General features: G+C 38.3%; 2 protein-coding genes across 4 annotated transcripts in view; one reads left to right on the plus strand and one right to left on the minus strand.

Annotated features, from left to right (window-relative positions):
* The window catches only part of tfr2 (transferrin receptor 2), a 1009002-nt gene that overhangs the window by 548037 nt on the left and 440470 nt on the right, over positions 1-20495 (minus strand). The window lies entirely within an intron of this gene.
* Positions 1513-14851, plus strand: eno3 (enolase 3, (beta, muscle)). Of its 3 annotated transcripts, none has more exon segments than NM_214723.3 (12): positions 1513-1569; positions 3753-3838; positions 3993-4088; positions 5399-5457; positions 7548-7617; positions 8241-8374; positions 9015-9237; positions 11429-11626; positions 12183-12384; positions 13424-13532; positions 13616-13674; positions 14302-14851. In NM_214723.3, coding segments are annotated over 11 exon segments (1302 nt in total). In that variant the 5' UTR covers positions 1513-1569; position 3753; the 3' UTR covers positions 14369-14851.

Consider the following 20495-nt stretch of genomic DNA (forward strand, 5'->3'; position numbering starts at 1 on the left):
TGTACCTGAGCTCAATTTAGAACTTCACGCCAAAGGCTGTGAATACTGATGTACATGTGATTTTACAGGTTGAAAGTCCATGCCAACACATGAACAAGAACATGCAAACTCCACACAGGAAATGTCAACTAACCTAGCAGGGACTTCCAGCAACCTTCTTACTGTAAGGCCACAGTGCTAACTACTGAGCCACCATGTCGCCTGTAAAATTTGTATTATTATTTTTTAAAATAATATTTCCATTTTAAGATATTATTTTACGTGTATATTTTATTTTAAGATAAAAAATAAGCCACTATTGTACTATGAAAAAAATGCAATAACCTCTTAATACTTATAATTATCATTGTAATTTGCAGTTGTGTCCTACTTTACTATTTACACAATGGATTACCAAAACCATGTAGTTTACTGACTAAAATTTCCACTATACGAGCATAAATAAAGTTGATGTTTACAGTTTCAGCCTGCGTGCTGTTTAACATTTATTTAAATAATAGCCACATATAGTATACACTCTTAAGTATGCAGTAAGCAGTATGTTAGTGTTCCAATCCAAACACAGACAGCGTAGAGGATTCTCAATCTGCAAGCTGTCAAACACGGCACTACAACTGCATTAGCAGCTCCACTTAATGCTGGATATATGCACATGTGCTGTGTTTCTGTCCTGTCTGTCTGTGGCTACTTAAGGGCTGATGTGCATCTGATGATATTTACACATATTTCATGCAGAATATTGTGATTTAAAGCTTCGGTGCTCTGGGCATATCTGCAGATTTTTTCCACTTTATATGCCACAAGAACAAGAGAGGTGGCATGGTGGCTCAGTGGTTAGCACTGTGTCCTCACAGCAAGAAGGTCCTGGCTGGGCCAGTTGGCATTTCTGTGTGGAGTTAGCATGTTCTCCCCGTGTTCGCGTGGGTTTCCTCAGGGTGCTCCAGTTTCCCCCCACAGTCCAAACACATGCGCTTTAGGGGAATTGATGAACTGAATTGTTGTATGTGTGTAGTTGAATGAGTGTGTATGGGTGTTTCTCAGAAATGGGTTGCAGCTGTAAGGGCATCCGCTTTGTAAAACATATGCTGGAATAGTTGGTGGTTCACTCTGCTGTGGGGTCCTCTGAAATAGAGTCTAAGCTGAAGAAAAATTCATGAATGAAGATCAAGAGATATTATATATTCAAATACATGAATTTAAATGTTTTTTGGTTTGTTTTGTGATTGTTTTAAAGATTTACACTTCAATTGAAGTCATTTATAAAACAGGAAAGTTTAGTTCACATTGAGCACACTTTTGCTTATGTATATGGTACTTTACTAATCACATAAACCAATTTAAAATATGTTTTCCTTTACAATTCAAGTTCTCTATAATAGAATAAAATAATACATAAAAATAAGGCGTGTTTGCATAAATGCTGGCAGTTTTCCGACGCTCCCTAAGGTCTCTCCCATATAAGGGCTGCCGTTTAGAGACCGTCTATAAATTGCGCTCCTGCAGGCGGAACGCGCACTCACTCACACAGGGTCAAACACCGAGACTGACACCGAGCCGACTCGCCCTCAGGTAATACCGCTGCAAACGCACTCATTTACTGGAACTGTGTATTTTACGTTAAGGTTTCCCCGTGTGTCCTTTCACGGTGCTAACCGGGCGCGGCCACGAGAACTTTTGAAGTGAATTGAATTCGACTTGCTTCCTGAATGAAATCGCTGATCTGAGATCGGTTGTACTAACAGACATCACGCTTGAGCCTATAGATACTGAACGCGAATTCTGATCTGAGATTTGACAAACTTGAGCTCGGTGTAGTTTCATTATGGAAAAGTTTGCAGACGGTGAGGCGTTCTCTGGAGACTTTCAGTTGAACAGACTCTGTCAAACTCAATCAGATTAAAGTCTTAAATCGTTTTCTGAGGTAAGTTAACCGTTAAAGCGAATGACCTTCACGTTTCCGGTGGAACCGTCACCTATTATGAAACATTAGTAGCTGTTTTGCGTCAGAACTTTACGTTTTCACATTTTAGCTTGTTCTTCATATTTGTATATATAAATAAGTATTTTGTCTTTTAAATGCAAAATGTGTGCACGATTGACCGTGATTTTTAATATAAAACTGGAAAAAAATATTTAAAATTAGTTTAGATCTAATTCAGGGTAAAGTCCGTGCTTATTTCGTCATAATGTGGTTATTTAATAACTGATTGTTGCGTCATGTGAACGCGCATGTATAGAGCTGTGTTTGTTTCAGGGTCACGCGCCCCACGTTCATGTGCGTGATAAGATGTGCTCTGCATTGATTGCTGATTGATTTGTGTAATCTAGTCGTTAACGTAATAAAGTGCTCGTCGAAATATTAAACCTATAATGCCATTGCTAGATCAAGTTTAAAGATATTAGTGTCTTGGGAACAGGACTGGAGCTTGACATTTCAAATGGGAGCTTTGCTTGAGCATTGTCTGAACTGAAGATGAGTGCAGTTTAGTGTACCTTAAAGATGGACCGCTTTGAGTTTCAGAGTAAAGCACTTGTTGTTTCCCTTGCTCATCTGCCGCTGCTAATGTCAAAAATTGAACAAATATGTAGCATCTAATTGAATTGGAGCATCTGATGCAGATTGTTAATGTGCAGAATTGAGGTAAAGTTGGTTTTATATTCGCATATTCAGACTTTTTACTTTTCTGAAATGATATTATTATTATTATTATTATTATTATTATTATTATTATTACTTGCTAATTCTAAATCGTGAATTCATATAAGCAGCCAATGACTATCAAAGTACAGCATTGTTCAGTCAAAAATAGTGCTGATTATGTTTTCAAGTCATTTACATGTGATTTCAGACCCTATATTCAAATTAGCGTAGTAAATAATATAGGGAATGTTAAATGAAGGAATGTGCGAATATAAAACCAACTTTACCTCAATTATGAACAGAGCAGAGCTGAACCAGTGTCCTGTTTAAGGGTTTCTATAAATGTACGCGTATGCTCTTATAGTGGAGTACAGTGTCATGCAAAGGTCAATGTTGAATACAAAGGTCAGAGTTCAGCAGGCTTTGTAAAAGGTCATATAGAGGTATGACAGGGATTTTTACACACACACACACACACACACACACACACACACACACACACACACACATTCTCCCAAGGTCTTCAGTGTGTTCTGCTGTAGCCCCACTATTAATAGCATAGAAACCTCATACTGTATCTGGATCAGACAGCTGAAGTCTGTATATACAGTATGTAGGTGTCTGTGCAGATTTATTGTGACCTTTTAAATAAAAAAAAATAAATAAAAAAATGTATGTGTATGTATATGTATGTATGTATGTATGTATGTATTTATATATTTGTTTTGATTAACTCTATTTGATAATCTATCTTCCTTAACATTTTTCCGTAGATATGTCCAAACCTGTTCACTGTCTGTTTATGCTTTATTTTTTTCCTATTTCTCTCTTTCTTCTTTATCTTTCTATATTCGTCTTTCTATATTTCTCATGTATTTATTACTGCGCTGGGGTTTAGCGTCATATAGTTCACATCACACCTTTTGGACTGATTGCATGTATTCATGGTCTCTTAAGTAAAATTGCTTTTTATATCATTTCAATAATAAAAAACCCCACTATTTCTGATCAGAGTGACCTCAAACAGCTGATGTACGTTTCAGAGCACAGATGAGGGCTGATGTTTAACTGTGGGGTTTATGATTTATTTAATCCTGTTTCTGTCTTTCAGGATGTCCATTAGTAAGATTCACGCTCGTGAGATCCTCGACTCCAGAGGAAACCCCACCGTTGAGGTCGACCTTTACACCACTAAAGGTAAACGCACACATCTATAGCAGTGCTTGAATGAATCTGTCCATCTAATAATCTCCTGATGAAGACTCCGTAAGGGAAGACATCAGCCACTGCTCGACACCTCGCTCGTCAGTAAATCAGAGTTTTTGTTTGAATATTTTTCTGCTGTGTTCAGGGCGTTTCCGGGCTGCTGTTCCCAGCGGTGCTTCCACTGGAGTTCATGAGGCTCTGGAGCTCCGCGATGGAGATAAAACACGCTACCTGGGAAAAGGTACATGAGGACACACACTTAAGTTCAAATTGCCTTATTGACTATAGTAAAAGCCACACATAAATGTGTTTAATAATTAGGTCAGAGTTTGGATTGGGCTGATAGACAATGCCATCACTGATGGCCAATAGACAACATGATGCTAAGCCGGCGTTACGATCCATCGCCGCGCCCCCATCGCAAACCTGCTTGCAAAAAAAACACACTCAGGACATGTTTACACTAATACGTCTTAGTGTTAAAATGGCATTTTAGAACGAAAATGATCCCCATCCACACCGTGTTTTACCTAGCATTTCTGAACAGCCCTGCTGAAAACACACACACACACACACACACACAGAGCCACACGCTGTCATGCGCTCCTCTGAGCTCCAGGCAGAGAGTAGTGCACATCGGAGAGTTTATGAAGGATGTTTCGCTGGATTGCGTCTTACTACAGTTGTTAAATGTAATATTCAAACATCCCAAGTGTCCTGGAAGGTCCGGGATTCTCTATGCATTTACGGGACTCATAATCCCCGCAAACGAATGATAATCTCCCAGAAATTGCACGTCTCCCTCTCGGTCCTTAAATAAGTTGCGCACCCTTCTCAACCCAGGATCCCTCCTCGCTCTTTAGACCCCCCACCCATACCCCAACCCCCACTTATTGACTATGCTATCGTCCATCGTACAATGTCTAATGTGAAGCATCGCGATGCTAAATTGGTCGACATCGCCCAACCCTTGTCAGAGTAGTAAGATGCAATAAATGAGTTGCAAAAACAGTCTATCTCTAATAATAATTTTAATTCTATACCAGGGGTGTCCAAACTCGGTCCTGGAGGGCCGGTGTTATAGAGAGTTTAGCTCCAACCCTAATCAAACACCCCTGAACCAGCTAATCAAGGTCTTACTTGATATACTAGAAACTTCCAAGCAGGTGTGTTGAAGCAAGTTGGAGCAAACATATGCAGGACACCGGCCCTCCAGGACTGAGTTTGGACAGCCCTGTTCTAAACAGTGTAAAGATGGCACAGGCAAATTAACTTGAATTAAATATTTCAGCTATAGCCTTAATGTCTAAAAAATGAATGCCTAACATTATAAAATGTGAATTAGGTCAAGGTGAGAAGTTGAAAGTTACAGACTCTAAATGTTTACACTTAAATTATTATGATATAAATTATATAAAGTAAAATGTATATGAAATAATTTATGTAAATCTAAGGATGTAAAAAGACAGTTTAATGGGTTAACCATTTCATATAGTGTGTGTTTGGCGCATGAACGAGACAGACTCTAATTATCATTGGTGTGTGTTTAAGGTACCCAGAAGGCTGTGGACCATGTGAACAAGGACATCGCTCCTAAACTGATTGAGAAGGTAAGCTGGAGATCATAGTGATTGCATGTCAGTAACTAGAGGAACTGCAATGAACCGGATCTGCTTTGAGGTCCTGAATATTTCTTGCATCACGTTGAAAATTCACATCTTTCATAAAAGGCATATTATGAGCATAAGATGTGCTGCTCCTGCTTGAGCTGTATACTGGCCTTTATCACAAATATTACTTTGACCCAACATGAAGTTGTTGTGTGCGTATTGTTTTAAACGTTGCTTTAGACTGAGCGACAGTCTGGTCCAAAATCAATAACAGATCATTAAGATCCAAAAACATCTGAATGGCATTAAACATAGATTGTTCTTTTTACTTTTTTGTAATAAACATAATTTCATAAGGCATGATTTATAAGGACAGGGCATAATTTCATCATTGCTTGATTCATTTAGAAATTTTATTGCAAAAAGCGGCTTGTTTCTGAAACAAATTGATCAGGAACAGACCGTGTAGGCCATTTTAAAGAGACTAGTCACCAAGTGTGTCACAAGTCACAAGTGTCACTAGTCACAAGCCTGCGTTTGAGTGAAGGTTTCGGCCGTTAGATCGCCCCCTGGGGGCTGGCTGCAGTACAAGTCATAAAGCCCGCCTCCTCCGTGTTAATGAAGGAGACTTGAGCCCAAATAAAAAAAAATATTACACTTGCAATAAAATGTCCCGAAAGATAGTTCTGGTGGATTAAGGCACTGGTTATTGTGCTGAAATAGGTGCAGATCTTCATTTTTGTAAACAGTTTGTTTTTAGCAGTAATTTAATGCTGGGCGTGTCATCGTGATTGACAGCTGTGATTGACAGTTTCTCAAAGCAGCGCGTCTGAGCTTCGGCAGGAGACTAAAGTGTTATTATTCGATTTCTGTGTTATTTTACCATGACAAAATGAGTTCAGCAGTAAACTACAGTTTCTGACATACATGATCTGGTGGAACACTGTTTATTCGCTAAGGTCAGGGCTTTATTTAGTTTGCTGATACACGCCTAACCACCCAGATAGCAAAATACACTCGGGCCAGTTCCGGCTAGATTCTCGCCTGCCGGAGACTTACCCCTCAGATCTGACTGACTACCTCTGCTGGACCTACTCCGGATGCCTGGACTCACTGCCCGATTCCAGCCCGAGTCAATTGAGCCAGATGCAGTGGCCGAGCGAGCCGGCGCTGCCGCATGTGAGCCGGAATCAGCCCGCGACGCCGCAAGTAGGTGATGCACTGCGGCCCGGAGCTGGCGCGATTGAATATATAAAACCCTCATATTTGTTAACGTTATTACATCCATTTGTGTTGATATGACAGCAAACGCATGCTGAGCAGTTCGGGGGGCGTGGTTGATTTTACATAAAGCGTTTGGTTGGAAGCTCGACTCCGCTCATTTTCTGCGGCTCCTCCTCTGGCTCCATCAGACAGTCCTTCTGCGCATGTCTGGCTCCAATTTCAGCAGTCTTTTGCGACAGTTTGTGCCCGTCAAGCAGGTGTTTTGCCCTCAAGGCGTTCAATGGGAAAAGGGGCTGTCGCGTCGTCCATATTTTTTACAGTCATTGCTCGTCACCCAAAAGTGGACCTAAACTTCTGAGTTATTCTTGTTGAACTCGAGATGCACTAAATGTTAGGAGGGGGAAGCAGCCATTGCAGTCCATGCTATTTTTCTGCTATGGATCTCAATGGCTGTTTGTTTCAGCACTCTTCAGAATGTCTTTTAAACTCCAACAGGTTTAGACCAAGTGGAGGATGACTGTTTCTGTTTTTGGGTAACCTGTGGCTTTAATACACTAGAGCAGCGGTTCTCAAACTTTTTTCATCAAGTACCACCTCAGAAAAAAGTCTCTCCAAGTACCACCATAATGAGCAGTATTGAAATGCAGTACCGTAGCAGACCCAGGAAAGCAGCTACAGCTCTGTACAGTTCAAAAACGATGCAGATTAATTCCTATTAATAAGAATATCATTGTCAGCCACTTTAAACTTAAAAAATAGTTTAAGCATTAATACTGCAAGGAAGGAAGCCCACGTACCACAGTTTGAGAACCACTGCACTAGATAATTTGCTTTAACCTGGTCTCCTCATCTTTGTCTGTGAACAGAAGTTCAGTGTCGTTGAGCAGGAGAAGATCGACAAGTTCATGCTGGAGCTCGACGGCACCGAGAACAAATGTAAATCACACACCTACACTATTTCAACAAATATCAACTTCTGCGGTTCCTCTGTATTGGTACTATAGTTATATGCTAGATTTCTGAGATGCAGTTATTATACATGAAATCTTTTATATTTGCATATAAATTGAAATTAATTTTTGTAATTGTTTTTGGGTTTGATGATTGTCTTGCATTGCAAATTTAGTTTGAAAAATAATAAAGGGAGGCTAGGAAAAAAAGACTGTTAATTAGCTTATTTGGGCATTATTTTGTTTTATTTGGCCACTATTATTTGCTTCAACTATAACTGCTGTAAAAATACTAATTTTATTTAATTTGATTCAAGAACCAGTTAATTAGCAAATTCCTGAGGGCACTGATATATAACCACATACATCAGGGGTGTCAAACTGCATTCCTGAAGGGCTGCAGCCCTACACAGTGTCCCCCCAACCCTGCTTTAACACACTTTTCTGTAGGTTTCAAACTAGCTTAATGCCTCCATTGATGCGGTCAGGTGTGTTTGGAGTTGAAACTAAACAGTGCAGAGCTGCGGCCCTCCAAGAACTGGGTTTGACACCTCTATACATGTATATGCAAAGATGTAGTATTTTAATGGTGTGTGTGTGTGTTTTCAGCTCAGTTTGGTGCGAACGCTATCCTGGGTGTGAGTCTGGCTGTGTGTAAAGCCGGCGCCGCAGAGAAAGGTGTTCCTCTGTACAGACACATCGCTGACCTGGCTGGAAACAAAGACGTGATCCTGCCCGTGCCTGTATGTGACACACACTACACCTCTTTCCGTCTGTCCTCTGCATTTGCATTTACGTCGGTCCATCCTCCATGCATCTTTCTCTCTATCAAACCTCTTCATCCGTCTATCCATCTGTCTGTTTTCAGTGGTCTCTGTTCTCTTCATCTATTGGTTTGACTTTATTCCATCCATCAGTAAATGTCCTCCTCTCTGTCTGTGAGCTTAACTCTCTCTCTCTCTCTCTCTCTCTCTCTCTCTCTCTCTCTCTCTCTCTCTCTCTCTCAATTTATTTGTACTTTTCTCCATCCCTCAATCTGTCCATTTTTCCTTTCCATCACTCTGTCCTCCATCTGTCCATTTGACTCCATTCTTTCTGTCCAGCACTCAGTCCATCTTTTAAAGGGTCTTTCTACCCTATTCTCCATCACTCTATTTGTCCTCTCCATCTGTCCTTTCCGTTGGTATTTCAGTGCTTCTCTTAATCTGTCAGTCTTTCCATCTGTCTATTTCCCTCTCTCTACAACGGACCGTGCATGTCTCCTAATCAGTCCATTTTTACTTTCCATCTCTCTCCATCCTCATCTGTCCTCTTGTTTCCATCCTTCTGTTGGTCTTTCTCTCCACATCTTATGATCCTTCTCTCCATCTCTCTCTCCTTCAGGCCTTTAATGTGATCAACGGCGGTTCTCACGCTGGTAATAAGCTGGCCATGCAGGAGTTCATGATCCTGCCTGTGGGTGCGCAGAACTTCCACGAGGCCATGCGGATCGGTGCTGAGGTTTACCACAACCTGAAGAACGTCATCAAGGCAAAATACGGAAAAGACGCCACCAATGTGGGAGACGAGGGCGGCTTTGCTCCCAACATCCTGGAGAACAACGAGGGTACGCTTGTATTCACGCTACTGTTAATCTCTGTTTCAAATATTCCCCAAATGTTTAACAGCTAGGGCATTTTCACAGTATTTCCCCCTCCTTCTGGAGGAAGTCTTTGTTTTATTTCGACTAGAGCAGGGGTGTTCAAACTCGGTCCTGGAGGGTCGGTGTCCTTCACAGTTTAGTTCCAACCCCAATCGGACACACCTGGGCTAGCTAATCAAGCTCTTACTAGGCTTTCTAGAAACATCCTTGCATGTGTGTTGAGTCGAGTTGTTTCTGGAAAGCTTAGTAAGAGCTTGATTAGCTAGCCCAGGTGTGTCTGATTAGGATTGAAACTAAACTTTGCAGGACACCGACCCTCCAGGACCGAGTTTGGACATGCCTGGACTAGAATAAAAGCAGTTTTTAATGGTTTTAAACCCATTTTAAGGTCAATATTATTAGCCCCTTAAGCAATATAAGTTTTGGGGAGTCTCCAGAACAAACCACTGTTATACAAGGACTTGCCTAATTACCCTAACTTTACCCAATTACCCTAGTGAATCCTTTGAATGTCACTTTAAGCTGTATAGAAGTGTCTTGAAGAATGCCTAGTCACATATTTACTGTCATGGCAGAGATAAAATATTAGTTATTAGAGATGAGTTATTAAAACTATTATGATTAGAAATTTGAGGTTTCTCTGAAACAGAAATTGGGGGGAAAAATATACGGAGGGCGAATAATTCAACTGTATATTTGAGACTATAGTTGAGCTTCGTATGAGCCAGACTTTAAATATATAATAGTTAAAGGATAGTACAGTTCACAACACAACTATAAAGATACTGAGGATTGATATCAACACTTTCATTTTTATTTTATTTTTTTATTTATTTGCTTGTTTATTTTTTGCGAACGTAGGGCATATAGCATAAAGCTAATTTGCAGCCCTTGTCCCTGGTTAGGCTTTACATTAAAAAAATAAAATAAATGAAAACAATCAAGAATAAAACGCAATACAGCAAACACACACGCATACATGCAAACATACACACAGAGCCACCAACATAAAATACAAGTCAATCTGCATAAAGAGAAGTGTAAACGGGACCAACCTGAAAGAACGATACTTAATGCTCACACTGCTGTAAAGATTTCAACCATTCTTTCAGCTTTACAGAAAAAAACTGGAAACATCAGGATTTTTCCCAGCTAATAAACAATAAAACACTGACAGCCAATCAGAATCCTGTGGAGAATTTACAGCACGATTTAAAGATTCAGACAACACCGTAGAAAGCACACTGATGTTCAGCTTTTTAAGCTGCGGTCACACTGGACTTTTCTCCCAATAGACTTTCATTCATACGCACATAAATGCAAGAGGTTTCACAGGTTGCTGTTTTGCAAAGATCAAGCTTGGTGATGAAAGCGTCCAATCGAGGATCAAAACATGACCTCTCTGGACAGAAATTTTAAAATGGACAAATCGCTCGCCTTTTTTTAAATGTCTAATTCTGTTTAATCCCGCCCCTTTTTACAGCTTCTTACAACAGAATTTCGCAAACTCAAACTCCAGTGTGACCGCAGCTTTATGTCATTATTTAAAGATGATGTTGATCATGCAGTTGGTTATTTTATAGGAAATAACGATTAAAAAAAATAAGGAAAGTTCTGAAAGTCAGGCTAGAAAATTGAGTTCTAAAAATAAGAGTAGCAGAGGAATCCAGCACTAGTTTGTGTGTTAGAAATGTCAATGTACACACTGGTTTTCAAAGCACATGGTTTGTATACAATTCATATAAGATTGTCTAAATTATTTACTGACTTGTGCAATTTATTCTTTTTAGATATTTCCAAAGTCATGTTAATTTTTTTTTTTTTTTTTTTAATGCACTAGTTTTATTAGCCATTTTCTTTTGTTTGTTAGATTGAAGTTGGGTTAATTGGGCAGGTCATTGAATAACAGTATTTTGTTTGAGAATTTCTTAAGGGGGCTAATAGTACTGACCATAGTATTATTATTATTATTATTGTCCCCAGTCAAACTGAAATTTTCCAAAAGAAATAGAATAGGAAATGCATTGAACATACGCTTGCCTTGTTAAACTGAACCTGGGACTGAAAACAAATTCTTGGGGGGAAATGAAGATTGTTTTAAAGCCTTTTAATCACTAATGGAAATTGACTATTTTTTGACGTGTGTGTTGTGCAGCTCTGGAGCTGCTGAAGTCTGCCATTGAGAAGGCTGGATATCCAGATAAGATCATCATCGGCATGGATGTGGCAGCATCAGAGTTCTTCAAGAGCGGGAAATACGATCTGGACTTTAAATCTCCAGACGATCCAAAGCGTCACATCACCGGAGAACAGCTGGGAGATCTGTATAAGAGCTTCATCAAGAACTACCCAGGTAGACACACACTCTTATGTGCATACACATGCACAAATAAAACGCTTGCTCATTTGTGTACTCCCAAACAAACACACTGTTATACGTGCACAAGAACCCACCCACTTGCTCTTAGACATACACACTTGCACAAACTCAAACACACTCGCTCATACACAAAAACACCACACACACGCACCTGTGCACTCCAGTGTGTTCACATACACATGCACTCACTTACTCTTATACGCTCACAAACACTCACTCTTACACAAGCACACACCCTTATACAACCACACTGACTCACTCATGCATGCGCACACTAACACGGATCTATACACTCGCACACAGACACCTGCATAATGCAGGCACACATTGTAGATGTACACTCTGATACGCACAAACTGACTTGCCCTTACATACGTACTCATTGATTTTTGCACACACACTCTAATATGTGCACGCACTAATACACAGACTTGCTCTTATACACACACATGTACTCTTTCAATGCATGCACAGTTTATATGTGCACAGACTTACACGCACAGATCTGTTTACCTGCTGTTTTTTTTAGTCCAGTCCATTGAGGACCCGTTTGACCAGGACGACTGGGAGAACTGGAGCAAGTTCACTGGGTCTGTGGACATTCAGGTGGTGGGAGATGATCTGACCGTCACTAACCCCAAACGCATCCAGCAGGCCTGCGAGAAGAAGGCCTGCAACTGCCTGCTGCTGAAGGTCAACCAGATCGGCTCAGTCACAGAGTCCATACAGGCGTGAGTACAGACTGAACGCAGACAAAACTTTATAATTCCAAGGTGAAAATGTGTGCGTGCATCTATTTGTTTGTTTGTTTGTTTGTTTTTTATTACCCTCCGCCAAATTTAATTTTCCAAATTAAAGTTCAATATTTTAATATAATTTGAAAAATATATTTTATATTATAATGTATAATCATTTTTTATTGTGTTTTTATTATTAAATTGATTTTATTTATTTTATTTTGTTAATTTTTATTTTGATAAATATATAATTATATTAATTTTTTACATGTTTTAAATGTATTCAATTTATTTTACATTAATAAATTAGTCTTAGTTTATTTTAATTTTTTTTAAATAATTCTTATTAAGTTAACTTAATTTTTTATAATTTTTACATTTTTTTTTGTTTTTTATTATTAATGTATTAAATTTATTTTACATGAGAATTAATATATAATTAATATTTGTATATAAATATAATTTAGTTTAATAAATTATTTTAAATTTATTTAAATATATTTAATTAATCTGTTAATTTTATTTGAATTAACTTAATTTATATTATTTTTACCTTTTGTTATATTTATTTTGTAATGTAGTACATTTTTTACATTTTTAAAAATATTTATTTGATTTATTAATTTTATTTAAATTTTTAGTTTTTTTTTTATTCTTTTGATTTAAATTTTATATACATTTACATTTGTTTTATATTCATTTTAAATGTATTGAATTTATTTTATTAATTTTTCTGAATTTTAATTAACAATAATGAGTTATCTTAATAAAATTTTAGATATTTTAGCCTAATGAAATGGGGTTTGGTTCCTTTTTTTTTATTTTTATTTTTTATTTTTATTTTTTTATGAAATTTGGTCATTTGACAATGTAATCTTGTGTATTTGAGTATACTTTTAGGTGTTCATATTTAAATGAAATATTGAAAATTGTGATAGTCCTTCATTAGTTTGCTAATAGCCTCCTGGTGGAGCTGCATCACAGAGCCTATGTTTATCTTTATAATGATGATGGTGTTTGTTTGTGTGTGCAGCTGTAAGCTGGCGCAGTCTAACGGCTGGGGTGTGATGGTCAGCCATCGCTCCGGTGAGACGGAGGACACGTTCATCGCTGATCTGGTGGTGGGACTCTGCACAGGACAGGTAAACCTCCGCTGCTTCACTTCTGCCTCTGCAGCTCCATTTGAGTGAGTCTCATCTAATGCTGCTTCTGTTTCTGTGAGCAGATCAAGACCGGCGCCCCCTGCAGGTCAGAGCGACTGGCCAAATACAACCAGCTCATGAGGTCAGTCCTGATGTCAAACACTCACACACCCCTCACTTTAAAACCGCATGTTTTGATGTTAACATACATTTTTAAAGACATTTCCAAGCACTTTTTTTTTTTTTCTTGTGAAGATTTTCATTTATTAATTTTCTAAAACTAGTTTATCGTAAATGAGACATTACTAGACTCGCACAGAAACTGTGCATGTTAAAACCCCATAGATTTGAGTCCCTTCGTTCAAATCTTTTTTTTTTTATCTTTTTTTAATATAATAATTAAAAAATATTGAATATGCATGTTTAGATTACAAATTGTATTGTACATAATTTAAGTAATTCTATTTTAGTGTATTCAATACGAGACCAGCTGTAGTCAAACAAGTGGTTCTGAATGAATGTTGATAATGAGAAATTATTATTATTATTATTATTATCATCATCATCATCATCATCATCATCATCATTTGTCCGCTCTTGCACAATCAATTTATTTATTTTTATTTTATTTTTTGAGAATTCTGCATAGAAATGGCAAAGTCCATATTCATTGTTGCCCTGGATATAACCCATCTCCACACGCCAGCAGTTTAATGGCAGTACAGTAGATCTGTGCATCTCAATCTCACGTTTGTTTGTGTTTGTGCAGGATCGAGGAGGAGCTCGGCGACAAGGCCAAGTTTGCAGGAAAAGACTTCCGCCACCCCAAACTCTAGAGAAGCAGCTTCTGTCCGTGTCGCAGCAGATCACGTGTGTGTTTTTGGAAAAAAATAAAACTAAAAAAAGTGAAAGGAAAAAATGAAGTGTTTGTGCTGTAGTTTATCACCATACATTGACTTTTATTGAACAAATCTGCAATTTTATTTTTGAAAAGCGTGCATTGAAGAGTTGAACTCGTCTGTAATATTTTAGTTGTGGTTTTCGTCAAACACATTTTAAACATCTAGTTTAAGAATATTTATAAGACATTAAACAGGATGAGGTTTGTTTTTACATGACAAAGAAATTTTTTTTTTTTTTTTAAAGCGTTTAAAGTTTTTTTTTTATTTTCTTAATTGTTATTAGATTTGAGGTTGACTATTTAAAGGGATATGAATGGTTCACTAAACACAATAAACTCCAAGGTATTGAGCAAGATTATTTTGAGGTGAGCTGTCTTTCAAGAATAAAAAGTATCCAAGAATAAAGTAATGTTCCTGAAATTGAGTGCAATATTCCTTTTAAAATTGGGTATAACCCGGGTGCGAATTACAGGGGGTTTTGGGGGGATGGATCCCACCAATCAGTCTAGGGCAGAGGTGGGCTAACTAGAGCCCGTGGGGCACATGCGTCCCACTGAACACTTTCATCCGGCTGCGAGGGAGTTTCTAAAATGCTGCTTCTGAGTAACGGTTTGGTTCAGAATTAGTAAATTTATGATGCAATACAAGTGAACGCCATGTGATGGCAGCATTGCACACAGTACAGTTAGCGCAGTTTGTTTGATAAGGGTTGCGTCTGAAATCTGCAGGAAGGTAGATCTCCAGGAACAGGATTGGCCACCCCTGAGTTAGCGCAACCAGTCGAATTAGAACACACTCTTGGATATTAAAATGCACTCGACCATTACTGACTGAAAATGAGTCGAGCAAAAAAAAAAAAAAAGAAAGTTGACCATGTCGTGTGTTTAAGGGAGAATGGACAACAACCCACTAACGTCACTAACCCCAAACGCATCCAGCAGGCCTGCGAGAAGAAGGCCTGCAACTGCCTGCTGCTGAAGGTCAACCAGATCGGCTCCGTCACCGAGTCCATACAGGCGTGAGTACAGACTGAAGGCAGACAAAACTTTATAATTCCAAGGTGACGAAATGTGAGCGCATCTTTTTATTTTTTTTTTATTTTTATTACCCTCTGCCAAATTTAATTTTCCAAATTCAAGTTCAATATTTTAGTATAATTTTAATATATATTATAATGTATAATTTTATTTTGTGTTTTTTTTTTATTAAATTGATTTATTTTATTTTAGTAATTTTTATTTTGATAAATATATAATTATTTATATAATTTTTTTACATGTTTTAAATGTATTCAATTTATTTTACATTAATAAATTAGTCTTCGTTTATTTAAATTTTTTTAAAAAATATTTAATTCTGTTTTAAGTAAAAAAAAAAAAAGTTGACCATGTCGTGTGTTTAAGGGAGAATGGACAACAAAATACTAAACAAAATCAGACAAAGTGGTAATATGCCAAGGAAGTATTGCTGTTTTTAAAGACTACAACTCAAGTCAGCGTTTTTCACGCAGACGTTCAAATTCTTTTTAATGAGTTAAAATTATTTTTTTCTGTTAGACAATCTTTATTTTATTCTCCACTATAAAAATTATATTTTGTAAGGGATTATTTTATTGTTTCATGATGATTAAGTAAATATAAGTAGCAGTGCAAATTAATTTTACTTGTAAATATGACTCCGTAATAACTATAAAAATAAAAAAAAAGTGACGTGTTTCTGTCTGATATTACTTGTTCCATGCACACTGCCACTAAAAATAAACATTATTTTTTGGAAGGATTTGACATGAGGCCCTTCTCTTGGTTTGCAAAATTTGATGTGGCCGTCGGGTCTAAAAAGTTTGCCCACCGCTGCTGTAGGGTGTATGCTGAAGCATGCAGGACTTTTAATTTGTCCGTAACTTGGGTGAACTGTATGCCATTAGAAAATCAGCGCGTTTAAGGTTTGTTTTCTTCAAAAATCAACCATCTTCACTGCCTAAATGATATCCAATGTAAAGGGGGTCTCGGATTGTACAAGAAGCACTGCATTAAGTTACGTTTTTCCTTGCCATGTCTCCAGTATTTACTCCAGTATTTTCAATGGTGTACCGGTGCTCATCTGCTGGTCCTTACGGGCGTTCTAAAATGAATGAAACTAAATGAATGCTGAAGTCTATTTAACTGATTATATTTTAATTGCATCACAACATCCATGCTGTAACAGGAACCGGATAAAATTTAAAGTCACAATCCCCATTTCACTGGAGGTTTATCAGCATGGGAAGCTCTGCATTTACCCTACTCAAAGAAAAATGTTTGCATCTACATTTAGCCTGAAAGTAAAGTCAAATAAGATTCAGAATAATGCTTGTAGTCTCCCCTACTATAATATCTGAAATGGCCCATCAGAGAATACAATAAATATCCCTCAAAATGCTGTAAACTTAAATATATTTTAATAATAAACAATGTAATTTAAAAATAAATACGTAAATGACTGAAGCATGTATTACACAAACTAACCCAAAAATGATGACCTGCTGATCGTCAATATACAGGGGCGGACTGGGACTAAATATCAGCCCTGGCACTGTAGCCACACCAGCCCATATTACCACACCGACACAGCCCCATCCATGGACACACACATTCACTGCTTATATTGGTGCACAGATGGTGAAATAATATAAGCAGTACCTTATGTAATATATATTTAAACTTTTAATGTATGTGACTGAAACAAAAACAGCCCATTTATAACAAATATATACACCAATCAGTTGATTCATTCATTTTCTTTTCGGCTTAGTCCATTTATTAATCTAAGCCTTGCTAAAAAAATTCAGCTTAAACCAGCCTAGGCTGGTTGGCTGGTTTTAGCTGGTTGACCAGGCTGGTTTTAGAGGGGTTTTGGCCATTTCCAGGCTGGTTTCCAGCCATTTCCAGCCTGGTTTTAGCTGGTCTGGCTGGAAAATGACCAGCTAAATCCAGCTAAAACCAGCTTGACCAGCCTGGTTTAAGCTGGATATAGCTGGTTTTGGCTGGACTCCCAGCTTGGCTAGGCTGGTCAAGGTGGTTTTAGCTGGTCATCTCTCAGCCTGTCCAGCTAAGACCAGGCTGGAAATGGCTGTAAACCAGTCTGGTAGTGGCCAAAACCCCTCTAAAACCAGCCTGGTCAACCAGCTAAAACCAGCCATCGTCACAGCAGAATGAACCACTAACTTTTTCAGCATATGTGTTACCCATATGTGTAACCCAAGTCACCTATAGCTCGTGTTTGAACGTGTTTGGAGGAAACATGCAAACTCCACAAAAAAACACCAACTGACCCAGCCAAGGCTCGAACCATTGACCTTCTTGCTGTGAGGCGACAGTGCTACCCCCTGCGCTGCCCCCTTTCGAGACTATTTCAGTTAATTTTCTGCATTTGGCAGCGTCTGATTTTAGAGCAATCTTTTGCTTTCTCTGAGTTATCAGCATCACCTTTCCTTTTTTACAGTCCGTCTCTGACAATCAGCTTGTGCTACACTTACTGTTTGTTTGACATTCTTGCCAGATTTTAATTACATCCGCGTAACCTCTGATTGGGTCGGCCCCTCTCGAAAACCAGCCGGCCATTGCCGATTGGGCCAATGCTTAACATTTATTATTATCATTACTATTATCATCATCATATTCACTTCTTGCAAGAGATAAAAGCTGCCTGCATGTAAAAACAATACATATAAAAATAAAAAAGAGCACATAATATATCATTCGCAAACTGGGTATAACCAAAAAGCATATAATCCCCAAGAGGTGACACTCTAGTGTAATTTGGTAAACAGCCACTAGATGGCGTGGCGGCCGTTTTGGAATAAAAACTCCAATAGAAAAGCAGCAAATTATAAGTCTGTAAAATAAACTACTAAAAGTGTTGATGATTGTGATAGTAACTGTTGTGTTGTCATCTTTCAGGTTGTATCTCAGCTTTAATGCGCTTTTTAAATAAATAAATAATAAACAAAGCAGCTGCTTGCCATCGCAAAAGCAATAAGATGCACTGGACAGCCGATCGCTTTCACTCCAAGATGGCGGAATCCGGGGCTGCTGCTGGGTGCTGCTGTTGCAATAGGTCATTCCAAGCTCTTTGGTATAACTGAGAAAACATCTGTGGTGACTAATCATGTCATTCAGAGCTCCGCCCCTTAAGCTCAAGCTTATTTGCATACACTTGAGCCATCCAATCAAAACGCTTTGCTGAATTAAGCCCCGCCCTGCAGTAATTATTTTTAAATGAATCGTTTCTCCCAAATGGACATCAGAAGTGGATGAAAAGATCTGCTTCATGCCTCAAATCTGCAGTGAATCAATGCCAGTGTCGCTGAATGTGTATAATGTTCAACTGCTTCTTTAAAAGTGGGCTCCGGCGCGCGCGCGCACACTGCTGACGTCAGAGCAGAAGGAACGCGCGGTTTTGGCGCTGAGTGTGTTTGTTGCCTGGCGACACTCATCAAGCCGAAAGACTTTCAGCACAGTGTCCAGAAACGTGTGTGTGTGTGTGTGTGTGTGTGTGTGTGTGTGTGTGTGTGTGTGTGTGTGTGTGTGTGTGTGTGTGTGTGTGTGTGTGTGTGTGTGTGTGTGTGTGTGTGTGTGTGTGTGTGTGTGTGTGTGTGTGTGTGTGTGTGTGTGTGTGTGTGTGTGTGTGTGTGTGTGTGTGTGTGAAATTAGTGAGTGTGATGTAGTGTCAGAGGTCAGACTGTGGCTTGTAAGTTTGGCAGGTGTTTTGCGTCAGACGGACTGTAGTGAACAGATGAAGGCCTCAGATCATCCATCACTCGACGCTCCACACACACACTGAGGTAAAACATTTCTGACTATAGACAATATACATTGTAGAGCTGCAGGACATTGGATAAATTTGACATTGCGACCTTTTGTTTTGCTGTATTTATACTGCGATATGAATTCATTTTCCCCAGAATCAGTTCAGTTACTGTTTATTTGTAGAAGTTATTGTTTGAAAGCAGCTTCACAAGATGTGCACATAATCAAAGTTAATGTTAACAGTTACCAAAACTATTAATTACTTATAACGTTAACCGTTAAAAGCTATTAGTTATTAGTAGGGATGCAACAATACAGTTAGCCCACGGTTCAATACATACCTCGGTTTTTTAACACCGTGTTCGGTTTGATTCTCATGGCTTAATCATCATTAACCTGCGGTCATTCCACCCCAAAACATGGCACCTGTTTTAATTAATATTATTAATTAATATTATTAATTATTATTTAATTAATAATATTATTTTTATTATTATTAATTGATATTAATGATTACACCTGGTCAATGAAAATCAGATGATTCACTACATTAATAAATATGACAACTTGATCAGAAATCTAAAAAGGGGAGAAAAAAAAAAAAAGAGTAGACGCCGATCCGAGTTCGAACCTCACCAGAAATAATTTTTATTTTTTATTTTTTAGTGTTAGGACGTATAATACTGTTTGGGTTACTTATGTAGGGGTACATATTTTATTTTTTTGTTTGACGACTGTTACAAAGGACTGGATATAAAGCATTAATGTTCTCATATTTATGAAAAAACACATTTGAAGTTCTAAAGCAGCTGTGTCCTCGAAAAAGACGTGTTCGTGTCATTAGAAACTGAATTGGAAATAACGTTATTTTAATATAGTCAGTCGTCGACTGAGGTGGGCCGGTTTAAGGCTTGAAACGCCAGAGCTAAAAAGGAGTCCCACTCCGGCCCTGCTTGACACGTGTTTTTTTTTATTCTATAGACCTTTTTCTTGGAACGCAAAATTACCCATAATGCTTTGCGTGTATGCGCAAGGAGAATGCGAAGAACTTCCGGTCGGCAGCTGATGCGTGTAAACAGTCACATTTGGACAGCTTTGAAATTATAGTTTTAATCTATTTTACCTGCGTTTATCCTCTTTGAACTAATACTGTTGTCCATCAGCAGCATCTCCTGGACTGATCATTTAAAGAAATGCCATCTAATAGGATGGAAAACAGCTGCTGTGAGGCGTTTTCCCCTCGTTGTCAGACGGCATCTTCTGCAGTTTAAATG

The sequence above is a fragment of the Danio rerio genome, chromosome 23 (genome assembly GCF_052040795.2).
Source record: "Danio rerio strain M-AB ecotype USA chromosome 23, GRCz13ab, whole genome shotgun sequence".
In the NCBI taxonomy this organism is placed as follows: domain Eukaryota; kingdom Metazoa; phylum Chordata; class Actinopteri; order Cypriniformes; family Danionidae; genus Danio; species Danio rerio.